The sequence below is a fragment of the Lithobates pipiens genome, unplaced genomic scaffold (assembly GCF_037356315.1).
Source record: "Lithobates pipiens isolate NorthernLeopardFrog02 unplaced genomic scaffold, aLitPip1_a1.2 Scaffold_13, whole genome shotgun sequence".
NCBI lineage: Eukaryota > Metazoa > Chordata > Amphibia > Anura > Ranidae > Lithobates > Lithobates pipiens.
In genome coordinates this window covers 242,327,801-242,351,000 of record NW_027507718.1, presented here as the reverse complement: position 1 = coordinate 242,351,000, position 23,200 = coordinate 242,327,801, and the positions used below count along the sequence as shown (strand labels likewise).

The following is a 23,200-nucleotide window of genomic DNA, read 5'->3' as shown; positions in this document are numbered from 1 at the left end:
GACACCAGAATTGGAGGAAGGAGAGCTGTGTTAATATGGGACCTTGCTTCAAGTGCAGGGTCAAGCTGCTGTCACCCTGAATATTTTGCTGGTTTTTCTGCCAATTGCCATCTATAGCCTGAATGGTTTAGGACCCTTTTCACAGCTCCTCTGCACTATGTCTCTGCAATCCCTAAGTGAGGGGATCCCTTGTAGGGCACTCAAAATGAATTCTGAATGAGGGCCGGGGAAAGGGGTTGCTATAACCCAGGAGATGACAGATGTTCCTCCAAGGTAGTGAGTGGAGACATTTACAGAGGAGGAGAACACCACACAACACGTAAAACAAGTCACAATTAAAGCAAAACCCAGTCTTACCTTATCCCTTTCCGCAGACCAACAGACCACGTAACTTGCTGCCAGGCCTTTGACACTTTGTTTACAAGTAAGAATCTGTATTTTTTGCTAGAAATTACTTAGAACTCCACACACACACACTAAATTTTTATATTATATATATATATATATATATATATATATATATATATATATATATATATATATATATATATATATATATATATATATATATATATATATATACACATAACACACACACACACACACACACACACACACACAAACAAATTATGTTGGGTTGGCTTAAAGTGTTTTTGTTTGCCAGAGCAACTCCTACTCTAAACAGCAGTGTATCCAAAAGTACATATATATATATATATATATATATATATTATATATATATATATATATATAGTGTGGGATTTGTCTGGCAAAAAGCAGTTTCCATCATCTCCTGTAATTTACAAATAGGAGTAAACCATTCAAGGCAATCAGTTTTGATCTTTCAAAGCTACAACAAACTGCTCACCACTCTCAAAAATAAAAAATGTTGTGCTTGAAATTGATGTGTGTATGTGTGTGTATATATTTAGATTTTTTTTTATAACATTTTTTGTACATTTCTTGGATTTCTCAGATTGGAAACTGCAGTAATAAGTTTATTTTGTTTGAACTATATTCAACGGGTAAAAATGTTTTTCACATTGCTGTGTGCCAGTTATATAGATACGTGGTACACTTAGCTAAGGCCCCTTTCACACTGACGATCCGTTCAGGCCCGCCTGTCAGTTTTTCAGGCGGACCTGAATGGGTGCTCCATAGAGCTCTATGGAGCGTCGGATGTCAGCGGTGACATGTTCCGCTGACATCCGACCCGCTCCGATCCGAAAAAGTGTGACGGAGGAAAAAGCTATTTTTCCATCCGTCTGTGGATCGGATCGGATGACGACGGGCACTGCGGTCCGTCGTCATCCGATCTCCCATAGGGGAGAGCGGCGCTGTGACAGGTCCGTCCCTGCGCAGTGTGCAGAGACGGAGCTGTCATCTCCCTGCTCAGCGGGGATCGGCGGAGTGATCCCCGCTGAGCAAACGGACATCCACGGGGCGGATCAGAACTGATCCGCCCCGTGTGAAAGGACCCTAAGCCTGCAAGAACATTCTAATACTGTATAGTTAACTGAACATTAAAATAGAAAGACAATATCGAAGAAAGAAATGAATAAAAAATGTGCACATTTGAACCTACAGCTGAAACCACTTTCTTGGCTAGTAAGTTGTTAAGAGTTTGTGACATGGCTTTATTCCTGTAACAAGTCATAAAATGAATGCATTGAAAAAGCATGGTAAACGTATACCTAATGCCACTGAATAGCGCTAACCCAGTTTTGTTTTTTCAGTACTTGCATAGAAAATACATCCTATTATAAATTTTAACCATAGAAAACTTACTGTTTGAGGGCCATTCTCTGTGGAGTTTGAAACCATTTTTATAAGTGAATTCCAAGATGGATCAGCAGCGTGAGGTCCATTGTATATCGTTCCCCCAGTACCATCTGGCATTGGAGCTACAGGAGGAATCATTGCATTTCCATACATTGAGAACGGCATACCCTGTAACAAAAAAAGAAAACAAAATTATATAAATTCCTTTTCTTAGAGTGCATTCAGAGACACAGGAAATCTATTACCTTCAGAATTTACTTCTTCCTACAGAAGGATTGGACACTGTCAAACACTGCAGGCCAGCCAACAATAACTCCACCTAGCAACGTGCCTCAGTCTTGTGGCAAAGCAATATTGAGCATGACCATAAATACTGTAAGGAGGGACCCGTATCCCTCAATGGACTCCCAGGAAAAGGATTAATGGCTCCAAAAAAAAAAAAATCCTATTTTCTTGTCTATTGAGGGACAAAAGAATTCAAGTACAAAAGCAGTGCAACTGAAAGGTTGCCAACACTGCAAACAATCGCCAATAGGCCCAATGTAACAGAAAATTGGAGATTGACTACAACTCCAGAGCCACCTGAAGAACCTTATGCTCAAAACTTGCACGAGTAACCTCCGTGGCGGTATGATTCAGTCTGGTTTTAGGTGCTGAAAGCGGTACAATTATTTTGCATGGAAATTTGGCGTTTTATATTGTAGTCCTGTAATTCTTAGGAATAACTCTCTTAAATCGGTTCAAACCAGAGTCTAGCAGACATCCCGAGTATGATAAAGTTTATAATATAATAATAATAAAAATTATTCAATAATGTAATCAAATCCTAAAACACTGAAAAAGGGACACGGAGAACATCGCTGGATCCAGGGGACAAGGCAAGTAACTCTCCCTGTGTCCTCCCCTGCATCCAGCGATGCGATCCCGAGTCTGGCTCGGGGTTACCGCTTCTGTTATTAAAATCCCAACCCGAGCCAGACTTGGATTACCACTAGGGGGGTTAAGCTAAAACCTGCACCTGGTGGAAAAAAGTGTGAAAACAGAAAAGCACCCCTGTACTGGGGAACAGATGCTTGATGCCGAAAAATTCTTGAGAAACTCACATAGCTAGTTAACTGTGGTCTTGACAGGAGGATGACCAAACCAATCTTAAGACCAAACTTAGAAGCCGTTTACCTGAACCACCTATAAAGGTGGAAGGAGGACTCACCATACAGTGCCCATCCAGGAAAAACAAAAAGTCCATAGGTGAAAGATGAGAAACACACGACATGTGGCATTCACCTTGGTCAAAAGAAAAGGAGCTCCTTGCAGAGAACTAGTGTCAGAGGGTTCAAAGCACAATGTCCTGGTTGAGATTAAGAACTTCCCTAGGTCAGAAGAAAGGTCTAGGCCTCAATATACACATTCAATTTACAGGCCCAAAAAGGAAAAGGAGTTCTAGGCATTAAAAGACTGAAATCACACCCTCGCCTCACAGAGGCAATGACTACTAGGAAGGAACCCTTTGGGATGAATATAATTATCCCCAAAGAGTTCAAAACTAAGGAGGCAGGGAGAACCAAACTTTGATTCCAGAGTCACAAAGGCCAATTACCAGAAGATGGGAAGAAGGTTTTAAGTCTGCAGGCTTCCTTTCCATATTTGGATATAATGTAAACACTTCCTTTTGCTTAATAGTTCTGAGAGCTGTGCCCAACCTATTTACAAGAAAGGAAGACCCCTCAGAGCCAAAGCCCCATGACAGACCTTATTAGAATATCCCACCTATGCTAGAGCATCAAAGAGGACCAAGCACAGACCCCCCCCCCCCCCCCAAAACTTTCATGCAACCGCTGAGAGAGCAGGCAACACCAGGACTAAAGGACAGGCAAGGGGATTAGAGGATTCCAGCGATTTCCGAACATTCAGGATCCAATCAAATCCTTGAGACTTCCAGAAAATTAGAGACAAGGCCAACAGAGCCAAAAGCTTACTGCTTTCTCCACAGGGTGTCACCTGTGTATCCTACAATAGGCATGCAAAAAGATCACATCAGAGTATACCCTGGGACCAACATCTTGTAGACCCTGTGGGAGTGCAGGGACAAGAATGAGAAATAAAAGTTCTCAATAGAGAAGGACCTGAAGGCACATGACCTAGTCAACCACAGAAGCTAAAGTAGAAATGTTAGCTTGGTGGATACCATGCAAATTTTTTTTAACTTACAAGCAGCAAAATATGCAAAGGTTCCCTTTGCGGAAGAGAACAATGACCAGCTTTGAACAAACTCCAAAGAGGCTACTCTTGCCTTCAACCTTCCTGTGCTGCCAAAAGGTTCAATTTGTATCCCTGGAATATCACACTGCACCTAGGCATCTGAAGGGAAAACTACTCAGGGATCCACAAGATGAAGTAACACCCCCAACTTCTGAAAGTGGGGGCGCACCTTCATGTTAATGCAGAGGGTTTAGCATGTTTCCTTCCCCCGACTTTGCAAGTGACCAGAGAACAAGGGGCCTCGATGTGCATACTCCAGCAGTAAACAAATGGAGGAGACTTGGCACCCCTTTTCCCTAGGCTTCTTATGCTGAGGAAGGCAAGTGCTCTTGTTTCCAGTGACATCCTTAATCAATGGTCAAGAGATGGGATTCCTTGAAGACCCTGTGCAAAAAAGGTGTTCCATGGACACGGGGCTCACAGTCCAGCCTTTTAAACAGAGTGCACTGAACATATGTCCTGACAAAATACCAATACGGGAGACAAGCTGGGATGCTTCCGGCAGGCTATTACAGCTGATGCGTAAAGCTCCAGCCATCTGCTCCACACTATCGGTAAAGAATCCGCTGCCACGGTGGAGAGGTCTCAAAGTGGTTGTAAAGTCCTAAGGTTTTTCACCTTAATGCATTCTATGCATTAAAGTGATTGTAAAGTCAATTTTTTTTATCTCTAAAGCCTGGATCCTCTTCTCAGGTCCCTCTTCTGTGCTCCTTGCCCTACCCTCCTGTTGAGTGACCCCACAACAAGCAGCTTGCTATGGGGGCACCAGAGCCAAGTCACAGGTCCCTGTGTCCATTCAGACACAGAGCCCTGGCAAGCCCCTCTACCAATTGGCTGACTGACAGCAGCGGGAGCCAATGGTGTCGCTGCTGTGTCTCAGCCAATCTTGGACGGCCAAGACACTCGTGGACACTGCTGGACAGAGATTGGGCTCAGGTAAGTATTGGGGGCTGCTACACACAGAAGGCTTATCTTAATGCATAGAATTCATGTCCGTGCTCAATCCTTGTGTTAACCCCTTCTGTGGTGGCAACCATTAGGAAGTCAGAGCTTTAAATGGGAACACAGCGATCCAAGTAGATAATGTAGCTCCCGATGTGTATCACAGAACCTGATCTACAAATGGTCTTACATGGAACCTGGTGGCTGAAGGTTGCTTCCAGGCTATCCCCTGCAACATTAAGTCCAGGCCTAGACATGGCACTCTAAAAGCTAGTGAGTCAGACAGCTGCAATCAGAGACCAGATCTAGCAGCAATATCCTCCTAGGAACCCAACAAAAGAGGTATGCTGGTATTAGGAGGGCTTATCCTAGTCTGGCCTATGGCTTTTGTTTGTTTGCCAGTATCCAATCCTCCTGTAGGTGGAATTATACCCAGATGTTATAGATTTCCTGTGCTCCCCCAAAGGATGAGAAAGATAAATTTGGTACTACACAAAAAGAAAATTATAATGTAGATAAAAAAATATTACCCCAACTTTTGGAAAGTCCATGTAGCCGGCAGGCACATGTTGATGGAATGCTCCTGAAGCAGGTACAATGCCAGATGTATCTCTCTCAATTCCTTGATGCTGCGAAAACACTCCAGGATCAGACATGGGCCTATGCATTATGTGATTACCCATGCCTGTGTGGCACCAGTCTGACACTTTATCTATTAAAAAGAAGGGGAAAAAAGTAATACTGTTATATAAAATTAAAGTAACTGCATAGAATAAAAGGGGCAAAAAACCCACATACAATAAAAACTACCTTTAGTAGCAGTCTCTCCTCAGATCTTAACATAAAACCTAGCTGAAACCAAGTCATTTAACCTTACAACAGGCTTTTTCAACCAAGGGGGGGGGGGGGGGGGGGGTCTTTATTTTTCTTTACAGGTGCCTTGACAAAATGCCTAAAAATTGGCCAAAAACTGACTAAAAAGGCAGGTTTGATCCCACCTGCTGACTTATACAAAGCCACAGGTTTTCATTGTGCATCAGCGGCATCTCCTCACATGAGGACATCTAGGGATGTAATCAGGACACTGATCATTAGTACACCGATTACAATAAATACAGTGTCACAAACAGTGCCCACCATTGCAAGTAGGGCTGCAACTAACGATTATTTTTATAATCGATTAGTTGGCCGATTATTGTTTCAATTAATTGGTTAATAACCTTTAAAAAAAAAAGTAGGTCAAATTGACGTTCATTTTCAACCATAGTGACGGGAAAATTTGGAAATAGAAAACTTCTTAGTCAAAGGAATTTCCAGACAGTGGATGTGGTTTTCGTTCATAAATTACATTCATTTTAAAAACAGAATGTTAAAAACAAGGGAAAATTTCAAACAAAATTCTTTCAATTCAGCGAATGTACAAAGATTTTTCGTCTGAATATTCTCGTCTGAAAATTGATCCGTGTGACCAGCATAAGGCTCGGTACACACCTATACAGTTTGCTTTTGATCTGTTTATGCAGTGCTTTTTGTGGTACGTTTTGATTTTTGCGCACGTGATTTTACTGCAATTTGCATTCTTTTTGGGCAGATTAAAAAACATAAATTGGTGCAAAAACGCATTACATGCTTTTCTGAAGCTTCTCCATTGAAGTATATTGAACCAATAAAGCACCATTTTGCGTTAAACTTCCCTGACCCTTTTACATGTGAACGTGTCCCATAGGAAACCATGTAAATGAACTGTAGTGCATTTCTGCAAAAAGCACCAACAAACACATAGATGTGAACCAGGTCTAATGCCCTGTACACGCAGTCGGAAATTCCGACGGAAAAGTCCCGTCGTAACGAACAAACGTCATCACGTTCCAAACTATCGAATTTTGTGTACAAGGCATAAGACGTATAGGAACGTAATGGGGTTAAAAAAAGCTAAAATTTAGCCCTTTATAGTAGAAAAAAAAAGTAGATAATCACTACTATAAAGGGGTTCATTTTATGCTGTAGAACAGTGAAAGTAATATTTACAGTAGCGATTATTTACTCTTTTTGTACTATAAAGGGTTCATTTTTTTTTAACCTCATTATGTTACTGGCCGATTAATGAAAATGGTAATCAATTAATTTCATAATCGACTAGTTGTCGCTTAATCGACTAGTTGTCGCTTAATCGACTAGTTGTCGCTTAATCGACTAGTTGTCGCTTAATCGACTAGTTGTCGCTTAATCGACTAGTTGTCGCTTAATCGACTAGTTGTCGCTTAATCGACTAGTTGTCGCTTAATCGACTAGTTGTCGCTTAATCGATTAGTTGTCGCTTAATCGATTAGTTGTCGCTTAATCGATTAGTTGTCGCTTAATCGATTAGTTGTCGATTCGTTTCAGCCCTAATTGCAAGCATATAGTGCCCACCAGTGGCAGCAGTGCCCACCACTGCCACCAGTGACGCCTATCACCGCAGTCAATCAATGCCCATCAGTGCCACCCACCAGTGCAGCATACTAGTGCCTCCTCATCAGCACCACCTAAATCGGTGCCCATAAGTGCCACCTCATTAATGCCCACCAGTTCAGCCTATCAGTGCCCATAAGCGCACATCAGTGAAGGGAGAAAATTACTTGGTTACAAAATTTACTGACAGAAAAAAAAAAAAAAAAAAAAGTAAAAAAATTCTCTCTTCAACATTTTTGGGTGCTTTTTTTGTAACAAATAAACCCAGCAGTGATTAAATACCACCAAAAGAAAGCTTTATTTGTGTGAAGAAAATAATAGAATATGTGTTTGGGCACAGTGTAGCATGACTGCGCAATTGTCATTCAAAGTGCGACAGCGCTGAAAGCTGAAGAAAAAGGCTTGGGCAGGAAGGGGGTGCAAGTGCCTGGTAGACAAGTGGGTGGAGATATATATATTATATATAATTTTTTTATTGTGGAGTAGTGCAATGCAGTACTCAGAAAGCAAGGTTATTCATAGGTTAGGTGTGTGTATCAAGTACATATTTACCTTGACTGCCTCCCATTCCTTCAAAAGACCAAATTCCACTGTGTCCTACAGAAGTGGCCAAGTTATTCCCAATTACAGAAGGTGTAGATGTCCCCGTCTGCCGTATACGTGCAGAACGTTCTGTTCCAATTGGTACTGGGACTTTCCTGTCATGAGATGCCGAGTTGGATTTCTCAGACACCATGGCAACTCCTGAAGATGAAGGAGACTGCGCTCGACCACCAGAAGACACAGCCTGGGCTGTAGAATCTAGGGGGGGAAAAAAAAAGAAAGAATATATATATATATATATAATTTAATAGCAACAGTGAAAAAAATTGCGAAAGCCAAAAGCATGTCATAATTTTCATAAAAAAAAAAACAGGAGACACCAAGAATCACAGGCATAACAATTGCTCGTTTCACCATGAAAAAATATATATATATATATATATATATATATATATATATATATATATATATATATATATATAAAAAATAAAAAACACGCTCCTATCCCCACTGTAATATAACAAGAAGCGCCCCCGTTTTATCTCCCAGCGATCAGGTGACTACCAAATGCCAAAAAGGCCAAACGCACAACACAAGGGGGGGTTAACAAATGCTTGTGGATCCTGCAGGGTCTGACTGAACTCTACACCTGGACTTGTGGCAGGCCTAAAAGGCACCTACCTACAATTGCTTTTAATACATGAAGTGAATAACACTTTTGCTTCTCTGATGCGTAACCAGAACCTTTGTTTCACAAGACTTTGGGCAACTGATTTTAACACTCAAAATAATAATAAAAAACAAATTCATAACATCTACAAAAGTATACATATCAATGTTGAAAATTTATATATATATATATATATATATATATATATATATATATATATATATATATATATATATATATATATATATATATATATATATATATATATATATATATATATATAAACAGTACATATAAAAAATGACAACATCTCTGCAGTATCTGAAATGTATTTGTATAGCACAACAGTAAAAAGCCAAGTTCACAGAGCAAATAGATTTCAATCCAATGCACATTCAGCCTGCATTTAATAAATAGAAATTAAAACCAGGCTTTAATGCACATGCAGAATGGGTCAGTACTGAAATGGATCTTAGCAACTGTAGAGAATGTACATACTTGTGCCATGGATGTGTTTACACAGGGCAAATAATAAAAAAAGTAAACAAATAATTTCGATCTATGGACATCACACGTACCTGTTAATATTTACTAATCTGAACCCGCAGAATTATCTAAACTAATGTATACCCCATTGTCACACGTGAACGTAATCACGCAGATGAATGTCAGTGTTGACCTGTGGAGTGACCAAGTGTACGCTAAAATTACAAGTTTTAAACAAATGACCCCATTCAGTAATTTGACTTGAACCGGAAGTGGTTTAGTACAGCACATTATCACATCTAAGCAACAAGTGAAATTCTAACATTGATAAATCTTATGTCTATCTATATTTTTTTTTATAGGTTCCAAATTTAAGCACAAATATATATTATATATTTGTGCTATATATATATATATATATATATATATATAAAAAAATATTAAAATGCTGCATTCTAATGACTGTATGTAGTTAATACTTGTAACAATGGTAGTCAGTAAATAAATGTGTTATAACACGACAGATGTATATTTTTCTCAAAATTTTAATGCAGAACATGTCCAGAAAAAGTGACACCCACATGGGTTGAGAGGAGAAAAAAAACAAAAAAAAACAAACACACACACACACACACACAATTACTAGGAATTTCATAAAATTGCATGCAATTTTTTTGCAGTGCAATTATTTTGTATGGGCTCAAATCGCACGGGAAAGGTATTGGTACTCCGTATTGGCGAGTACTTATGTACAAGAATTCGTAAAACAAAACTGTATTGGTGCAACCCTAGTGCATGTATTATCTGCATACAGTTACCAGAAAACATTTTTTGACAGCGCTCCTTTTAAGGACTGGAACTCTCACACCAACAGTTAAAGGGCATATATCTATCTCTCCTTACCACTTGATGCTGATGAACACGGGGTCAATAAACTAAGAGGAGAAAAATGTTGTCTGTTGAAATTAGAAGCTGCAGGTGCACCTCCTGGTGCATACATCTGACTTCCAGAGATATTAGAGGCAAAGGTACCCAAATGAGTAGTGGATGATGCCACAGATGTGTAAGATGAATCCATATTCACAATACCTTAAGAGAAAATCATAAGTATCTTTAATGTGCTGCTAATGCTAAAAACCCGATCAGACTAATTTATGCCTTTCAAATTAGCCGATACATTTTTACTTAAAGTAGTAAAAGGAGCAAACATTGTGATTCAAATTAATCTAGCATTAAAAAGCCTATGTACTTATGGAATTAATAACCAAAACTTACCTGACTGACTTTGAGTTGGTCTTTGCATTGGCGGCCTGAAACCTGGTGCTTTGGAAGTATCAGATGGAAGCATCGACTCTGGATTTGGCAAATATGATGGCTGTGCAGACAGCATGGAGTCTGAAGCAGATGGAGATGACACCATAGAACCACCCCAGAAAGGATGTGAGGGATTGGGACCATTTTCAAAAAGTGTGCTAAATGGACTGAAGGGCAGAGAAGAACTGAAATTGGGGGCCATAGGTTTGCTTGAAGAGTGACCGGAATTCTGAGCAGAACTTTGCGTACTTAAACTGGAGGGATGTGGGCCTGAAGGTACACTTTGGGGTCGTTTAATATTTGTGTGAGGACCAAGCCCTGATACAGAAGAATTCTGTACTGGTACTTGGCTCTTGTGAGTAGGGTTTGTTCCATGTAAGGGAGGCCTGACTGCAGAGGATTCCATTTTAGCAGCAGATGGCGTAGATGATATAGAGGAGTGGGACAAGTTGTAGGACGTTGGGATATTGGGAGAAGGCTGGTGAGTGGGACCACTGACAGCCAAGTTGTGGGAAGGGGCCATTCTGGGATCTGGAGGAGGTTGAACTTGCGTCTGCATTAGTGTAGATCTGGAATCCTGTGAAACAGATGTTGGAGGGTGCTGATGTGTGGTGTGTGCTGTGGTACTCCCAGAGGTAGAGCTCATTTGCTTACTGCTGCCTGAGCTATTTATCTCCATCACAGATTGATTGCCCAAGTCCTGATCACTAGAAAGTGAGGTCCCTTTGTTTGGAGAACATGTCAGGCAATCAGAGGGACTGTTTCTAGAACCTCCTCCAGGCAAGGAAGGTGGGGAGGGTGATGAAGGTGAAGATGAAGTATGATGTTCTTTGGCAGTGGGAACAGGGCAGGTGGAGGCTGTTGGTGTGGTGATGTGGTTACTTGCAGTTGTGGTAACTGTGGTTGTAGTAGCATTAGGCGTTTTAACAACTGTGACAAAAAGTTGTCTCCTGACTGAAGGTGAATTGAGGCTCCCATTTGTAGATGAGACAGGCACTGAGGCCGCAGAGTTTGTAGTAGCTGTTGGGCTAGTAGATGAAGGGGGTCCTGGGATCACCTGAGGACTGCTCAAATTTTGATTAGCATGGCGAGGCATCACGTGAGATTTCGGAGAGTTGGTAGCTCGTGCAGGGCTTAGAGGCCTGACTGGAAAGGGGCCCCATGTGGATTGAGCAGGGGGGAAAGGTCCTCCAAAGTGCGTCATGGGTAACCGTGGAGGACGGATTTGCTGGAAAGTCTGAGCAGCAAGTAAAGCATGAGCAAACTGTGGAGGAGGGTACGCCAAAGGTAGAGATACTGGAAATCCTGGTCGCACATTATTCACTGGATTTTTCATGGGTTTGTGAGCAGATGCTTGAGAAATGGCTGGCACAGTGAGGGAAGAGGCAGCTTGTGATGATGAAACTGTGACAGGGGTAACTTTGATTCCCATAAATGAGCTGCTAGCAGATGTTACTGCTGCAGAGGTTAAAGGTGCTGCTTTTGTATTTGCAGAGGAGGTCTTTAAACGATTCTTTGGGATAAGTTCATCAATTTCTTTATCGGGATCCTTAATAAGTGCATTGATAAGATGTGTGGCTTGCCTGGTGGATTCTGTTCCCCCCCTGCAGAAATGAAAGAAAGTTCATCATTTACCAATTAGAATCATTTGATAACTGTAAAGCAGTAACAAAACACAATTTAAATTATGTGGCATGATAGAAAGTACATTAAGCACCATGTCCAAAGGCCAGTAAATAGACCAAAATTTGAAAGATTTTGATCTCCTTGCCTCCTGTCTAGTTGACATGATAGTCCCAAAGGAAATACAATACAATAAATACAATAAAAACTTAAAGGTTCATTCCCTTGCTCTAGTCTATACAACACAAAATTAGGATTTTTGTACTCTTTAAAATCCTTTTATTGAGGTCAATTGAGGGACATTGCAATTCAGACACTGCAGAGATACTGACAAAAAAAATTATTAGAAAAAATATTGCGCAGGTACAAAGATAAAAGCTGATGGTAACGCCACAATAGGACAAATTGTGAAAAAACTGAATAAAAACCAAAAGGTTTCTGTGCTGAACATCGAAAATTAAAAATATAATGAAAAAAAAGTCTATATAGTGAAACAATTCATACTGTTCACCATATAGCCTGCCTTGCCTGAAGGAGCACGCATGCTCCGAACACGTGCACCTCCCACTCCACCCGGATTTGACGTTGGCAGTTGCTCCTGAGCCCCTGGAAGCCACCAGCACAGCCAGAACCAGTGGCTACTTTTTCTTGACCCCAGCTCAACCTCCCTGCCTAACCCTGAGTCTATCAATGCTCCTGATCCCCCAGTTTCAGCTTCTATGCAGCAAAGAATAGAAATCATTTGTGTACAGCAAAGCGTATTCCCTTAACTGAAGGCAAAACAAAAGAAGGTGCCTAAAAGAGCTTCCTTAAGAATAAGTGAATTGGTCAAGGAAAGAGGACCCAACACCAAGTGGTCAGGTCACCCCCAAATCATTAAAGTGGTTGTTAAGCCACGATCTCATCTCCCTCTGCCAGATAAAAAAACTGTATCCTAGTACCGGTGCTTTATAAAGAAAAAGAAAAAAAAAAAAAAACCCACACGATTTCTACCTGTTTTAACCCTTTTATGACTAAGCCTATTTTTTTTTATATATTTTTTAGCAGAAACTCTAGAGAATAAAACGGCAATTGTTGCAATATTTTATACGCAACTTTTTGGGGAAAGGGACACTTTCATAAATTTTAAAAAAACTAAACAATAAAATCAGCACAATTTTTTTGCAGAATGTGAAAGTTGATGTTACGCTGAGTAAATAGATAGCAAACATGTCACACTTTATAATTGCACGCACTCATGGAATGACGTCAAACTACGTTACCTAAAAATCTCTATAGGCGACGCTTTAAAAAAAAAAAATTCCGGTCACCAGGTTAGAGTTACAGAGGAGGTATAGTGCTAGAATTATTGCTCTCGGTACCACGATCGCGGCAATACCTCACATGTGTGATTTGAACACCCTTTACATATGCGGGCGCGACTTCTGTATGCTGTATTTTTTTTAAAATCCGGAGCCATTGGCGGCCGAGTAAACCGGAAGTGACGTCATGACGTCGCTTCCGTGTTTACAATTAGGAGACTGGAATGACGCCACTTACGCCTTCATTGCAGTCCCTCCCTAGGCGCTGCAGATGTGAGATCATGTGAGGTAAGAGTGGCGGGAGGGGGGGGGGGAACGCTCGGCATAACAGCCGAGCAGCTTTTAGCCGCATTGGTTGTTATGGCTGGAAAGCCAATCGCCCGCTCAGAAAAACGGTACCAGGATGATGCCTGCAGGTGCGGGCATCATCCCGGTATACCCCCGAAAGCCGAGTACGCACATCTGCGTACGCTCGGCGGGAAGGGGTTAACAGCAACTCCCAGCAATAAGATGACTCCAGGCTCTCAGCTCTCCTGGTGTGATATCTGCAGAAGCCACCCTCAGAAGGAGATCGTCCTGTTAACCCATGCAGCAGTAAGTCCTGTAATGCCCCAAACAGGGCCTCCTGACGAGCCAGAAGGAGACGAAGGTTGGAGGGAAAAAACCTGTCAGAAACTATCTTGTAGCCTGACAAAACCAGCTCGCTGAACCACTAGTTGGAAAGGAGAGAAGTCCACAGGCCTGCAGACTCCCGAAGGCAACCCCCCACTCGAGAGCTGGGCCGGAGGCGAACCTTCACGAGGAAACCGATTTGTTCGCAGGCTTCTTCAGCTTGTGATACCAGGGACGTTTTTGTCCCTCAGCGGGCCCCTTGTCGGACTGGAATCTTTTCCTCTGACCTGGGTGGATGAAAAGACCGCTTCTGAGCGGAAAAAGAGGAGCCCTTGCCTACGGCATAGCTTCTTACCTTTTCTGGATTGTGGGAGCAAAGTACTATTTCCCCCCAGTAAAAATGTTTAAATGTCATCCAGCGAGGGGCTAAACCGCCTCCACTTTGGAAGGGCAACTCCACCAGCGCTTTCTTAGATGTCTGGTCCGCAGACCAACACTTGAGCCAAATCAGGTGACGCAGCACTACTGCTGATACCGAGGCTCTAGAAAGCAAAGGGATCGTATCCCAGGCCGCATCATAGATATATTTAAGGCCGTGGACCAACTGGTCTGCCAGTTCCACACAGACGGAGGAAACCTGTTCCTTCACCAGCTCGCGGTGCAACAACTTAGCCCATTCAGTAAGTGTATGTGACATCAGCTGTGACCAATACCAGCCGAGGCGCTGACCCTACAACAAGCCTTTCTGGTCGGCAGCATCCTTGAAAGAGGGGAGCCCTTTCACCAGACTCGTGGTCACTATATTTGACCTAGATACTGGGGGGCCAGTGACCGGAGATTGTCCATTCTTTCAGGAATCCCTTCTCAAAGGAATAATGCACCACCATTCGCTTTGCTTCCACCCTGGCAGCAAATGATTCCAGGACCGCCGACAGGGCGTCCATGGGCACCGCAGGTACAGGGGAACAGATTGCCATCATAGGGGTGTCTGGGGAAGAAGTGCCCTGAAAAAGGCACACTGCGGGCATTCCCACTCTTTGTCAAACTTCTCAAAAGAAGTTATGCAAGGAAACACCTTAGAGGTGTGGATCGGCTTGTGGAACTCAAAAGGGACTAAAACATCTGCAGATGCCCACGCCGTATCCTCTAGCGCAGGGGTGCCCAACCTTTTGAAGAGCAAGGGCCACTTAAGCAGCTTGGTAACTGGTTCGCGGGCCACAATGAGCAGAGTGGGCAGATGACAGGTCCGTGTACACTCTGCATATGCAGAGGAGACACAGATACAGCCCACTCTACTCTAATGGCCCTCTGATCCGCCCAGATGGAAGGGGACAGATTCCCTTCTGTTTTTTTTTTTTTTTTCTTTTAGAGGATCGGATTGAAGGTAGGCAGGTGTAAATGGACACAAGTATGTTTACATTTGACTCTCCATAGAGGCAAATGGAGGGTCTGATTGGGTTGGACCGATCGTGTGAAAGGGGTCCAAGGCTGCTTTCACTGATGTTCTGTGGCTTATCCAGAGCATTGTACCTCTGGCTTTCCTGTGGGTTAGCTGCACTTTGCCATAGAATTCTATTATATTCTGCAGGTGTGGTGCATTTCTTCTGAAAGCGCACCAAACCCATTAGGTAATAACAGAGGTCTATGGCTCAGTGCAGGTAACTCACTACACTGATGCTCTGGGATGCCGGGTTGGGAATCCGCGATCTGGGCTTGCCAACAAGCCATCCCAGAACAGGTCGTGGGCCACATCAGAGGGCTCCGCGGGCCACTGGTTGGGCACCCCTGCTCTAGCGCTTTCCTGTGCTAAAAATGGACACGAAGGCTTCCTCCTCATTGTCCGGTGGGTCATGGTCCTTGTTCTGACACTTCAGAGGTCAAGGGCCGCCTGCCACAGCATAGCCCGAGTCTGAATCAGCTTTCCCTGGTGGGGGGTTAGTTTTTTACCCACCCTGCGGCCGCATGCCACTTCCACCCTCGTAACAAAGGATTCCGGGACCGCCAACAAAGCACCCATGAGTACTGCAGATGCAGTGGAACCAGTTGCCATCATAGGGGTGCATGGGAAAGGAGAGACAGCATCAGACACCATGTCTGACCCACTCTCACCTTTCACCCGAGACCTAAAGCAAGAGACGAAAAATACCTACTCTCCTAGTTGCCACAGACTGAGGGGGCCCCCCGCAGGACTCACCACTCTGACCCAGGCTCCATGCTGTGCTGCTGTCTGTACTCCCTTCTGCCTTCCAAAACACAGTGTTCTGTGTCAGTTTTGCGCTGTTCCTGGCTTAAACAGCCACCCGGCGCTAGAGAACTAAAAGCCAATGTCCCTCATGACCACAAGCACATGGCCACGGCTACAGGAAATTGGCCGCGGTTCCCACAGCAAACATTCTCCTCTGCACATGGCAAATGGCCGTGGTCCCTGTGCCGAACGTTTGCCACCGCATGGCGGCAAACGAAGGGATAACCGAGCGGACGAAACAACGTTAAAACCAAGTAATAAACGATTGGAACCACCGCAGTTAAAACAAAGGGATAAATGAGTGGAACAAACGAATGCACAGCACAACCCCCTGCCAGGATCCAGAGACTACCCGGAGGACCCCTGGGCCCGGTACGTGCACCCACTACTCCCAGCCACACAGCGCCCCCTTAGGATGGGGAGGAGAGAGAGAGCTAAACCCCCTAATTGACCTCCCAGAGAGTGTCCAGCTGCTCCATCCTGCCTAAACAGGTGGAACCATACTTAACCCTCATGCATGGAGTGCTGGATTTCCTCCACAGACAGACCCATCACCCGAGCAGTATGGGGTGGTTGTCGTTCACGGCACAATGTGACTCAGACAGCAGTAGCCTGGTCTTATATGTGTACCCCGAAGCATATAGCTCAGGGCCAAGGTCTGCACGCGCTCGATGTCCAGGCTGGGGAGACTACCAGGATCTATATTATCCAGCCTGTCACCCAGCCTGGCTGTTGATTGTAGATAGTGTCAACAATTCTGTGTTTTTCTGTCAATATGGGGTGCTGTGTGTACATTAATGAGGAAAACAATGAACTTAAATGATTTTAGCAAATGGCTGCAATATAACAGAACAGAATACATACACACACACACACACACACACACACACACCTACAATAATTAAATTGCAACAGATCAGACATACCTATATATGATATAAATATATGATATAAATATATCTATCCCCCTGCCATCCAAATATGGTACAGGGAAACATAAGATGTGAAAAGACAGCAAGAGAAGGAGAGGTAAGGAGAAAAGTAGAGAGAAAGTAAAGAGAAAAAAGGAAGAGTAATGAGAGGTGAATGGAGACAAGGACAGACAACGCAGCCAAACATCAAATAATGTAGTGCTGCAATCTATTCATAGAAGTGTGAGATGTCCCACTCAAAAGTGAGCCCAATGGGCTTTCTAGTGTTGAGCTGGAAAATCCAATACACTTCTTTTGCACAAAAGTCTAAATTTGTCACCTCCCCTAGATAACACCAGCTTTTCCACTCCCTGAATACACAAGCTACTGGTAGCCTTATGACATGAATTCCAATGCCTTGCACGGTTGGTTGAATGATCTTTAGCTATATCATATAAATGATCTTGTAGTAGCCAATCTCTCAACCTGCGGGTAGTATGACCCACATACTGTACAGAACATAGCTCACATGTGACTACCTAGTCTTGCAATTAATGGATGTGGAGGCCTAGAAATCCTTATTCTGAGAAGTAGAATGAATGGCATCCCCCCCGTTTCACATAAGGGCAACGTGGACATTTACTATCCCATCGATATGATCCCTTGAACTGAAACCAATGTGGGCCTACTGGTATAGAGACTAGGGGACAATGTCCTACCAATAGCGGGAGCTCTATGCAACACTGCTCTAAAACCCCTGGATAGCACCCGGGCATTAATGGGGTTGTTACATAAAACTGGCAGATATTTCTCAATGGTGTCCTTAATTCTATTAAAGGGGGTTGTAAATGTAAATGTTTTTTCACCTTAATGCATTCTATGCATTAAGGTGAAAAAACATCTGACAGTCCCGGCACCCCCAGCCCCCCCGTTTTACTTACCTCACCCCTCGAAAGTCCTGCGCTCGTCCCCCGACGTCCTTTCCACCGTTCAGTCTGGCCGCTGATTGGCTGGAGTGGATGGAAAGCAGCGCAGCCATTGGCTCGCGCTGCTGTCAATCACATCCACTGACGCGGAGCGCCGGGGGGCGGGGCCGTGTGATACAGCGAGTGGCTATAGCCGCCGGCTGTATCACGGGAGCGCACCCGCAGATGCTTCTCACCATGCAAGGGAGCTCGCATGAACGTGAGAAGCACCTGCAGGAGGAACCCGAGACAGCCGCCGAGGGACTCCAGAAGAGCAGGTTCGGGGCCACTCTGTGCAAAAGGAGCTGTACAGTGGAGGTAAGTATAACATGTTTGTTATTTAAAAAAAAAAAAATAATTCACTTTACAATCCCTTTAAATTCCAAGCTATGGGGAGTAGAGAACATGGGCATGTTGCCAGATCCAATAACCACACCTAGAAGTGTGAAACTCATCTATGACCAGAGATTAACTCCTCAAAAGCAGTTTCCAGGGGATTGTCCCTAAAAGGGAAAGGATGTTAGAAACAGAATCACAGTAATCTTCCAGCAGAGTAACCAGCCTAATTCTACCTCCTATTCCTTCTGGCAGCTGCCTGAAAGACATTATGACTGAAGCTGGCATCAGCTGAGGCCTGGACATCCACCTGGAAAAATTTTAAGTGGTAAAGTTTGAACAAAAAAAACTGGGAGTAGGCAGACTGCGCCTGTGTGCTTGGATAAGTAACCAACTGTGCATGAGTGAGAATGGCGACATCCCACACTGGCCAATTAAGATGGCTTAAGAACGGTGTTCTATCGGATAGTGCCCTCCATCGAAAAGTCTGCAGTATTGAAGGGCACTCCAGTTGATTTGCCGATCAGCTGGCCTGACTTAAGCATGGCACATGCACACATCGTAGAAGGCATCTCTCGATGGGAGATACCATTTCACAGCACAATTGAAACCTATACAGTGTAGGGAGACCGTAGTTGTCAGAGTGTACCTCACTGTTGCAGGGCAGCTTTACAGTGTGCTGATGCTCCGGTTCTGTGTTGCAAGGCGGGTTGTGTGTTGAATGGCGGTTTTGCCTGCGTGAAAGACACAGACAAAACTAACACAGCCACAAGCCACTTCAACACAGCCACAAGCCACCCTATAGCAGCAGCGATGCACAACTATTAACTACGGTCTCCCGCCACAGTTTATATATGTTTCAATTGTGCCTGTGAAATGATATCTCCCATCAAGTGATACCTCCTACCGTGTTTCCCCAAAAATAAGCCCGAGTCTTATATTAATTTTGTCAGTTTTTGGGGTAGGTCTTACTATGTAATGTTCCGTCTTTTCTCCCCCTCTCTTTTCCTGCCTGACTGGAATCCCCAGTGTGAACAGAGTTAAAATGCTTGTAAAATCCTATAATCCGCTATTACAGTATTATATAATGTACAATGTGTGTGTTTCTGTAATATAATTGTGCCAAGTGACTTCATTATAGTGCCACTATGGGCTTCAGTGACCAGCTGGAGCTCTCTTCCCCACAAATATATTACAGAAACACACATTGTACATTATATTCTACTGTAAAAGTAAATTATAAGATTTTACAAGCATTTTAAAACTAAGACATTCTAGCCCTGATGGAAAATAACGCTAGGTTATTTGGGGAAGCACGATATAATGTGTGCATGTGCCATGGTTACCTCAAGCCAGCTGATTGGCAAATCAGCTGGATTGCAATTCCATACTGTGCACACGCAGGCACTTTCAATTGCGGGCACTATCTGAGAACACCAGCACCCAAAAGAAGCCAGAAAACCGTTGGCTGCCAGGGACACCTTGTAGGCAATGGACCTTTGAAACAGAGGGAAGTATTGCATATTGTGTGAACAGAAGATGAGGTGGCATCCTTGTAAATCAGAGAAAAACGATACCTGATGCTGGAAAGCCTGTAAAGTACTAACGGATCTAGTGGAGTGTGCTTTAATCGTGAAATGAGGAACCTTGCCCAGTCATACCTTACAAGGACCTTCAGGAACAACAAACAGTTGGACTGTTTAAAGGGTGCCAAGATAAACTCTTAGTTTACCACATCCAGACCTAGGAGAGGAAACTCTTTAGGATGTTTAACAGCAGCACAGAGTTTATGAAGAATAATATCCATGGTAAAAGCGAAATTTTACCGCTAACATGATATAAAAAAAAAAAAAAAGTTCTTTAGCAAGGAACATACATTCCACTTTAATAATTCTGCTACCAAATGTATTATGCGCTATAAATTGCCATCATCATTGCTCCCGTTTCTTCTTGCTGGAGGCTGCCATTTTGCTGAAGCCCAGAGCCCCCCTGAGCAGCAGTAAATGAAACAAAAAAATGGAACTAAACCCATAAATTTAACGGTTTAAAAAAAAAAGTTGCATTCCTAGAATGCTGGGATTGCCAACTGTCACATCTGCTTGTGCACTCAGGCAAACCGTTATAACAAATGGCTGGTGTCACATGTATAGCAAAATGGCAGTTGCAGATCAAAGAGAAGCATCTTCCTTGGCTGTAAAGGAAAGGAGAGTTTAATGCCACTTTAAAGCCATCAGCAGATCGGCCATTACAGATTCAGCAATGTCTAAACATGCCTAAAAATAGAGAGCAACTGAGTATGTGTAGCGCAGGGTGAGACAGTATTACTGTATTTTAAACTGTACAGGCACTTATTTTTAGTGTTTTACATAGCTATGCTTGCAAAAGGGGCCAGCCTGAAGTGATCTAGCTTAATTTTCTGACTAAAGTTCCACTTTAAAGTTGAAAGAAATCACATTGGGAAGAAAAATAAAACCTTTAAAATAAGTAGAATTTCAGGAAAATCATAACTTCACCTAAAAATGCTCCCAACACCTATACTGACTAGCCAGTGTAAGGAGAAAAAAAAATATTCATACCCATTTTCAGGTCGATTCGGTCACATGATCTCCAGTGTCAGCCAGCGGTGGCTGCAGTGAAACCAAGAGAGTGCTACACAACAACTGGCAATGCCTGGGAGTGGCAAGGCCACCCATAAGCTTCCTAAGGCCCATCTGTTGTCAGCCTTTCCTCCTCTCCCTTGCAGCTGGTGCTGGATGACAGGGGAGCCAGGTAATGCGATAAAACTTAAGTGGCCTGAAAATAGGTAAAATATAAAGATCTTCGCTTACAGGAGGTTAGTCAGAATAGGTGTTAGGAGAAGGGAAGGAGCTTTTCTATGAATAGCAAGGATTTGCCTGGAATTCTACTTTAAGATCTCCAACGTAAAAGCTTGTCACCTTTACTTCCGCAAGGCAAGTTTTCAAGCGTGTAGGGATGACCCAATTCCACGGTCCCCCTCTCTCTCATGACCCAAGCTTCAGCAGGAAAGCCATTAAAACCTGCACCTGAGAAGCAGGGTGGCAATGTGGCCCTTGAGACAAAAAATTCCATACAATCTGGAATAGCTTACAGGAGTATGCCATGAGCCTAAAGAGATCGGGACACCATGCCCCCCGGGGCAATTTGGTGAGAACAGAATACTCAAGTTGCTCTCCACCTCAAATACATAGAGTAGGCAAGGACATAGTGTAAGAGGCAGATAAGCATAGATCATGTTGAACTGATCTCAAATGGTCATCAAGGCATCTACTGCATCCACTGCAAAGGCAAGAGGATCCCTGGACTTGGAGACAAACATGCTCAATTTGTTGTTGAGCCTGGAATCAAAGAGGACCATGTCCTGCAAACCCCAGCCTCCAGCAGGACTTCTGGAGGATGCAACCCACTGCAGTGGCATTGGGCCGATTCAGGTTGGAGCTGTGCTAGAGCAATTTTAATCTCTGCCAATCAATGCAGGGATGCTAGCAAGCTTGACAATAAAAAAAACAGGTGAAGTGAAGGCAGTTTGTAGGCCCTGGATATAATGTTCTCGACCCAAACACCTGAAAAGGTCTGGCCAGATGACAACCAGAAGTAGATTTACAGTTGTATACAAAACCATGGAAAAGAAGTACTAGTAAAGCTAAAATGCACTCTTGGCACAGCAAGTTCCCTCTTATTTGTATATGTATTTAAATTCAGATTATTACTGCCTGTAGACCTGCATAACTTATCTGCTCATTGTAACAACTGCTGTTTAAAAATGAATTATAATGTATTTTACCTGATTGTTATGATTCTGTCACCAGTTTTGTCCTTCTGTTTATCTATGTCAATATGTGCTCCTGTGAACTCTCGGATAGCATTGATATTACAGCCTCCCCTTCCAATAACCCGTGAAATGACTGTGGATGGTACAGATACTTTCTTGGACCTAAAAGTGAAAAACATTTACATGAAAAAGTTGCACACTTCTATAGTAATGATTTTAATAAATTAAGAACACATTGCAGTTGATTCACTAAAATTGGAGTGCAGATCATTGTTCAATGTTTACTCCCACAAATATCAGAAACATTTATAAAATAAAACCTAAAAAAAGAACATCTGATGGTACACCGAGGCATCATTAATTTTGGAATAAAAAAACACATTGTGTCTAAGCCTCCAAACATAACTTATTTCTCCTCATCTATATGATCACAAACGTAAACTGGATTTTAAAATGTCTCAGTAATTACAAAGTACAATGTCACTGACACACAAATTAAATGAAAAATTGATCTAGCTAAAATTATGATAAATATTTGAGAACACTGGTATATATCACTGATCAGAAAGTTTTCCCTCACTCTGCAAGACACAAGAGATGGCTGCATTAGGCTTTGTTCAGACCATAGTGCAAGGGCACAACAAAAACAATGGTTCCCTTTGTGCACTGTTCACACCATAACATGCCAATTTTTTCTGCACAGGAATCTGCAATGCAGATACATCCAAATCAAGATTGGCTTCACCAGAAGATTAAAGTTTTGGAATGGCCCAGCCAGAGCCAGATCTGAATCCAATTGAAAATCTGTGGGGTGATCTGAAGAGGGCTGTGCACAGGAGATGCCCTCGCAATCGTTTTTGCAAAGAGTGGGCAAATATTGCCAAGTCAAGATGTGCCATGCCTATAGGCTCCTACCCAAAAAGACTGAGTGCTGTAATAAAATCAAAAGGTGCTTCAAAGTATTAGTTTA

At 42.9% G+C, this 23,200-nt stretch overlaps 1 protein-coding gene across 8 annotated transcripts in view; it reads right to left on the bottom strand.

Annotated features, from left to right (window-relative positions):
• Positions 1-23,200, bottom strand: part of ANKRD17 (ankyrin repeat domain 17) — a 217,824-nt gene that overhangs the window by 6,914 nt on the left and 187,710 nt on the right. For all 8 annotated transcript variants that reach the window (XM_077476428.1, XM_077476431.1, XM_077476429.1 and 5 more), the window contains 6 exons: positions 22,243-22,392; positions 10,409-12,051; positions 10,037-10,222; positions 7,987-8,235; positions 5,514-5,695; positions 1,789-1,950 (listed from right to left, as the gene is read on the bottom strand). In XM_077476428.1, coding sequence (XP_077332554.1) covers positions 1,789-1,950; positions 5,514-5,695; positions 7,987-8,235; positions 10,037-10,222; positions 10,409-12,051; positions 22,243-22,392 — 2,572 coding nt within the window. The remainder of the gene's footprint in view (positions 1-1,788; positions 1,951-5,513; positions 5,696-7,986; positions 8,236-10,036; positions 10,223-10,408; positions 12,052-22,242; positions 22,393-23,200) is intronic.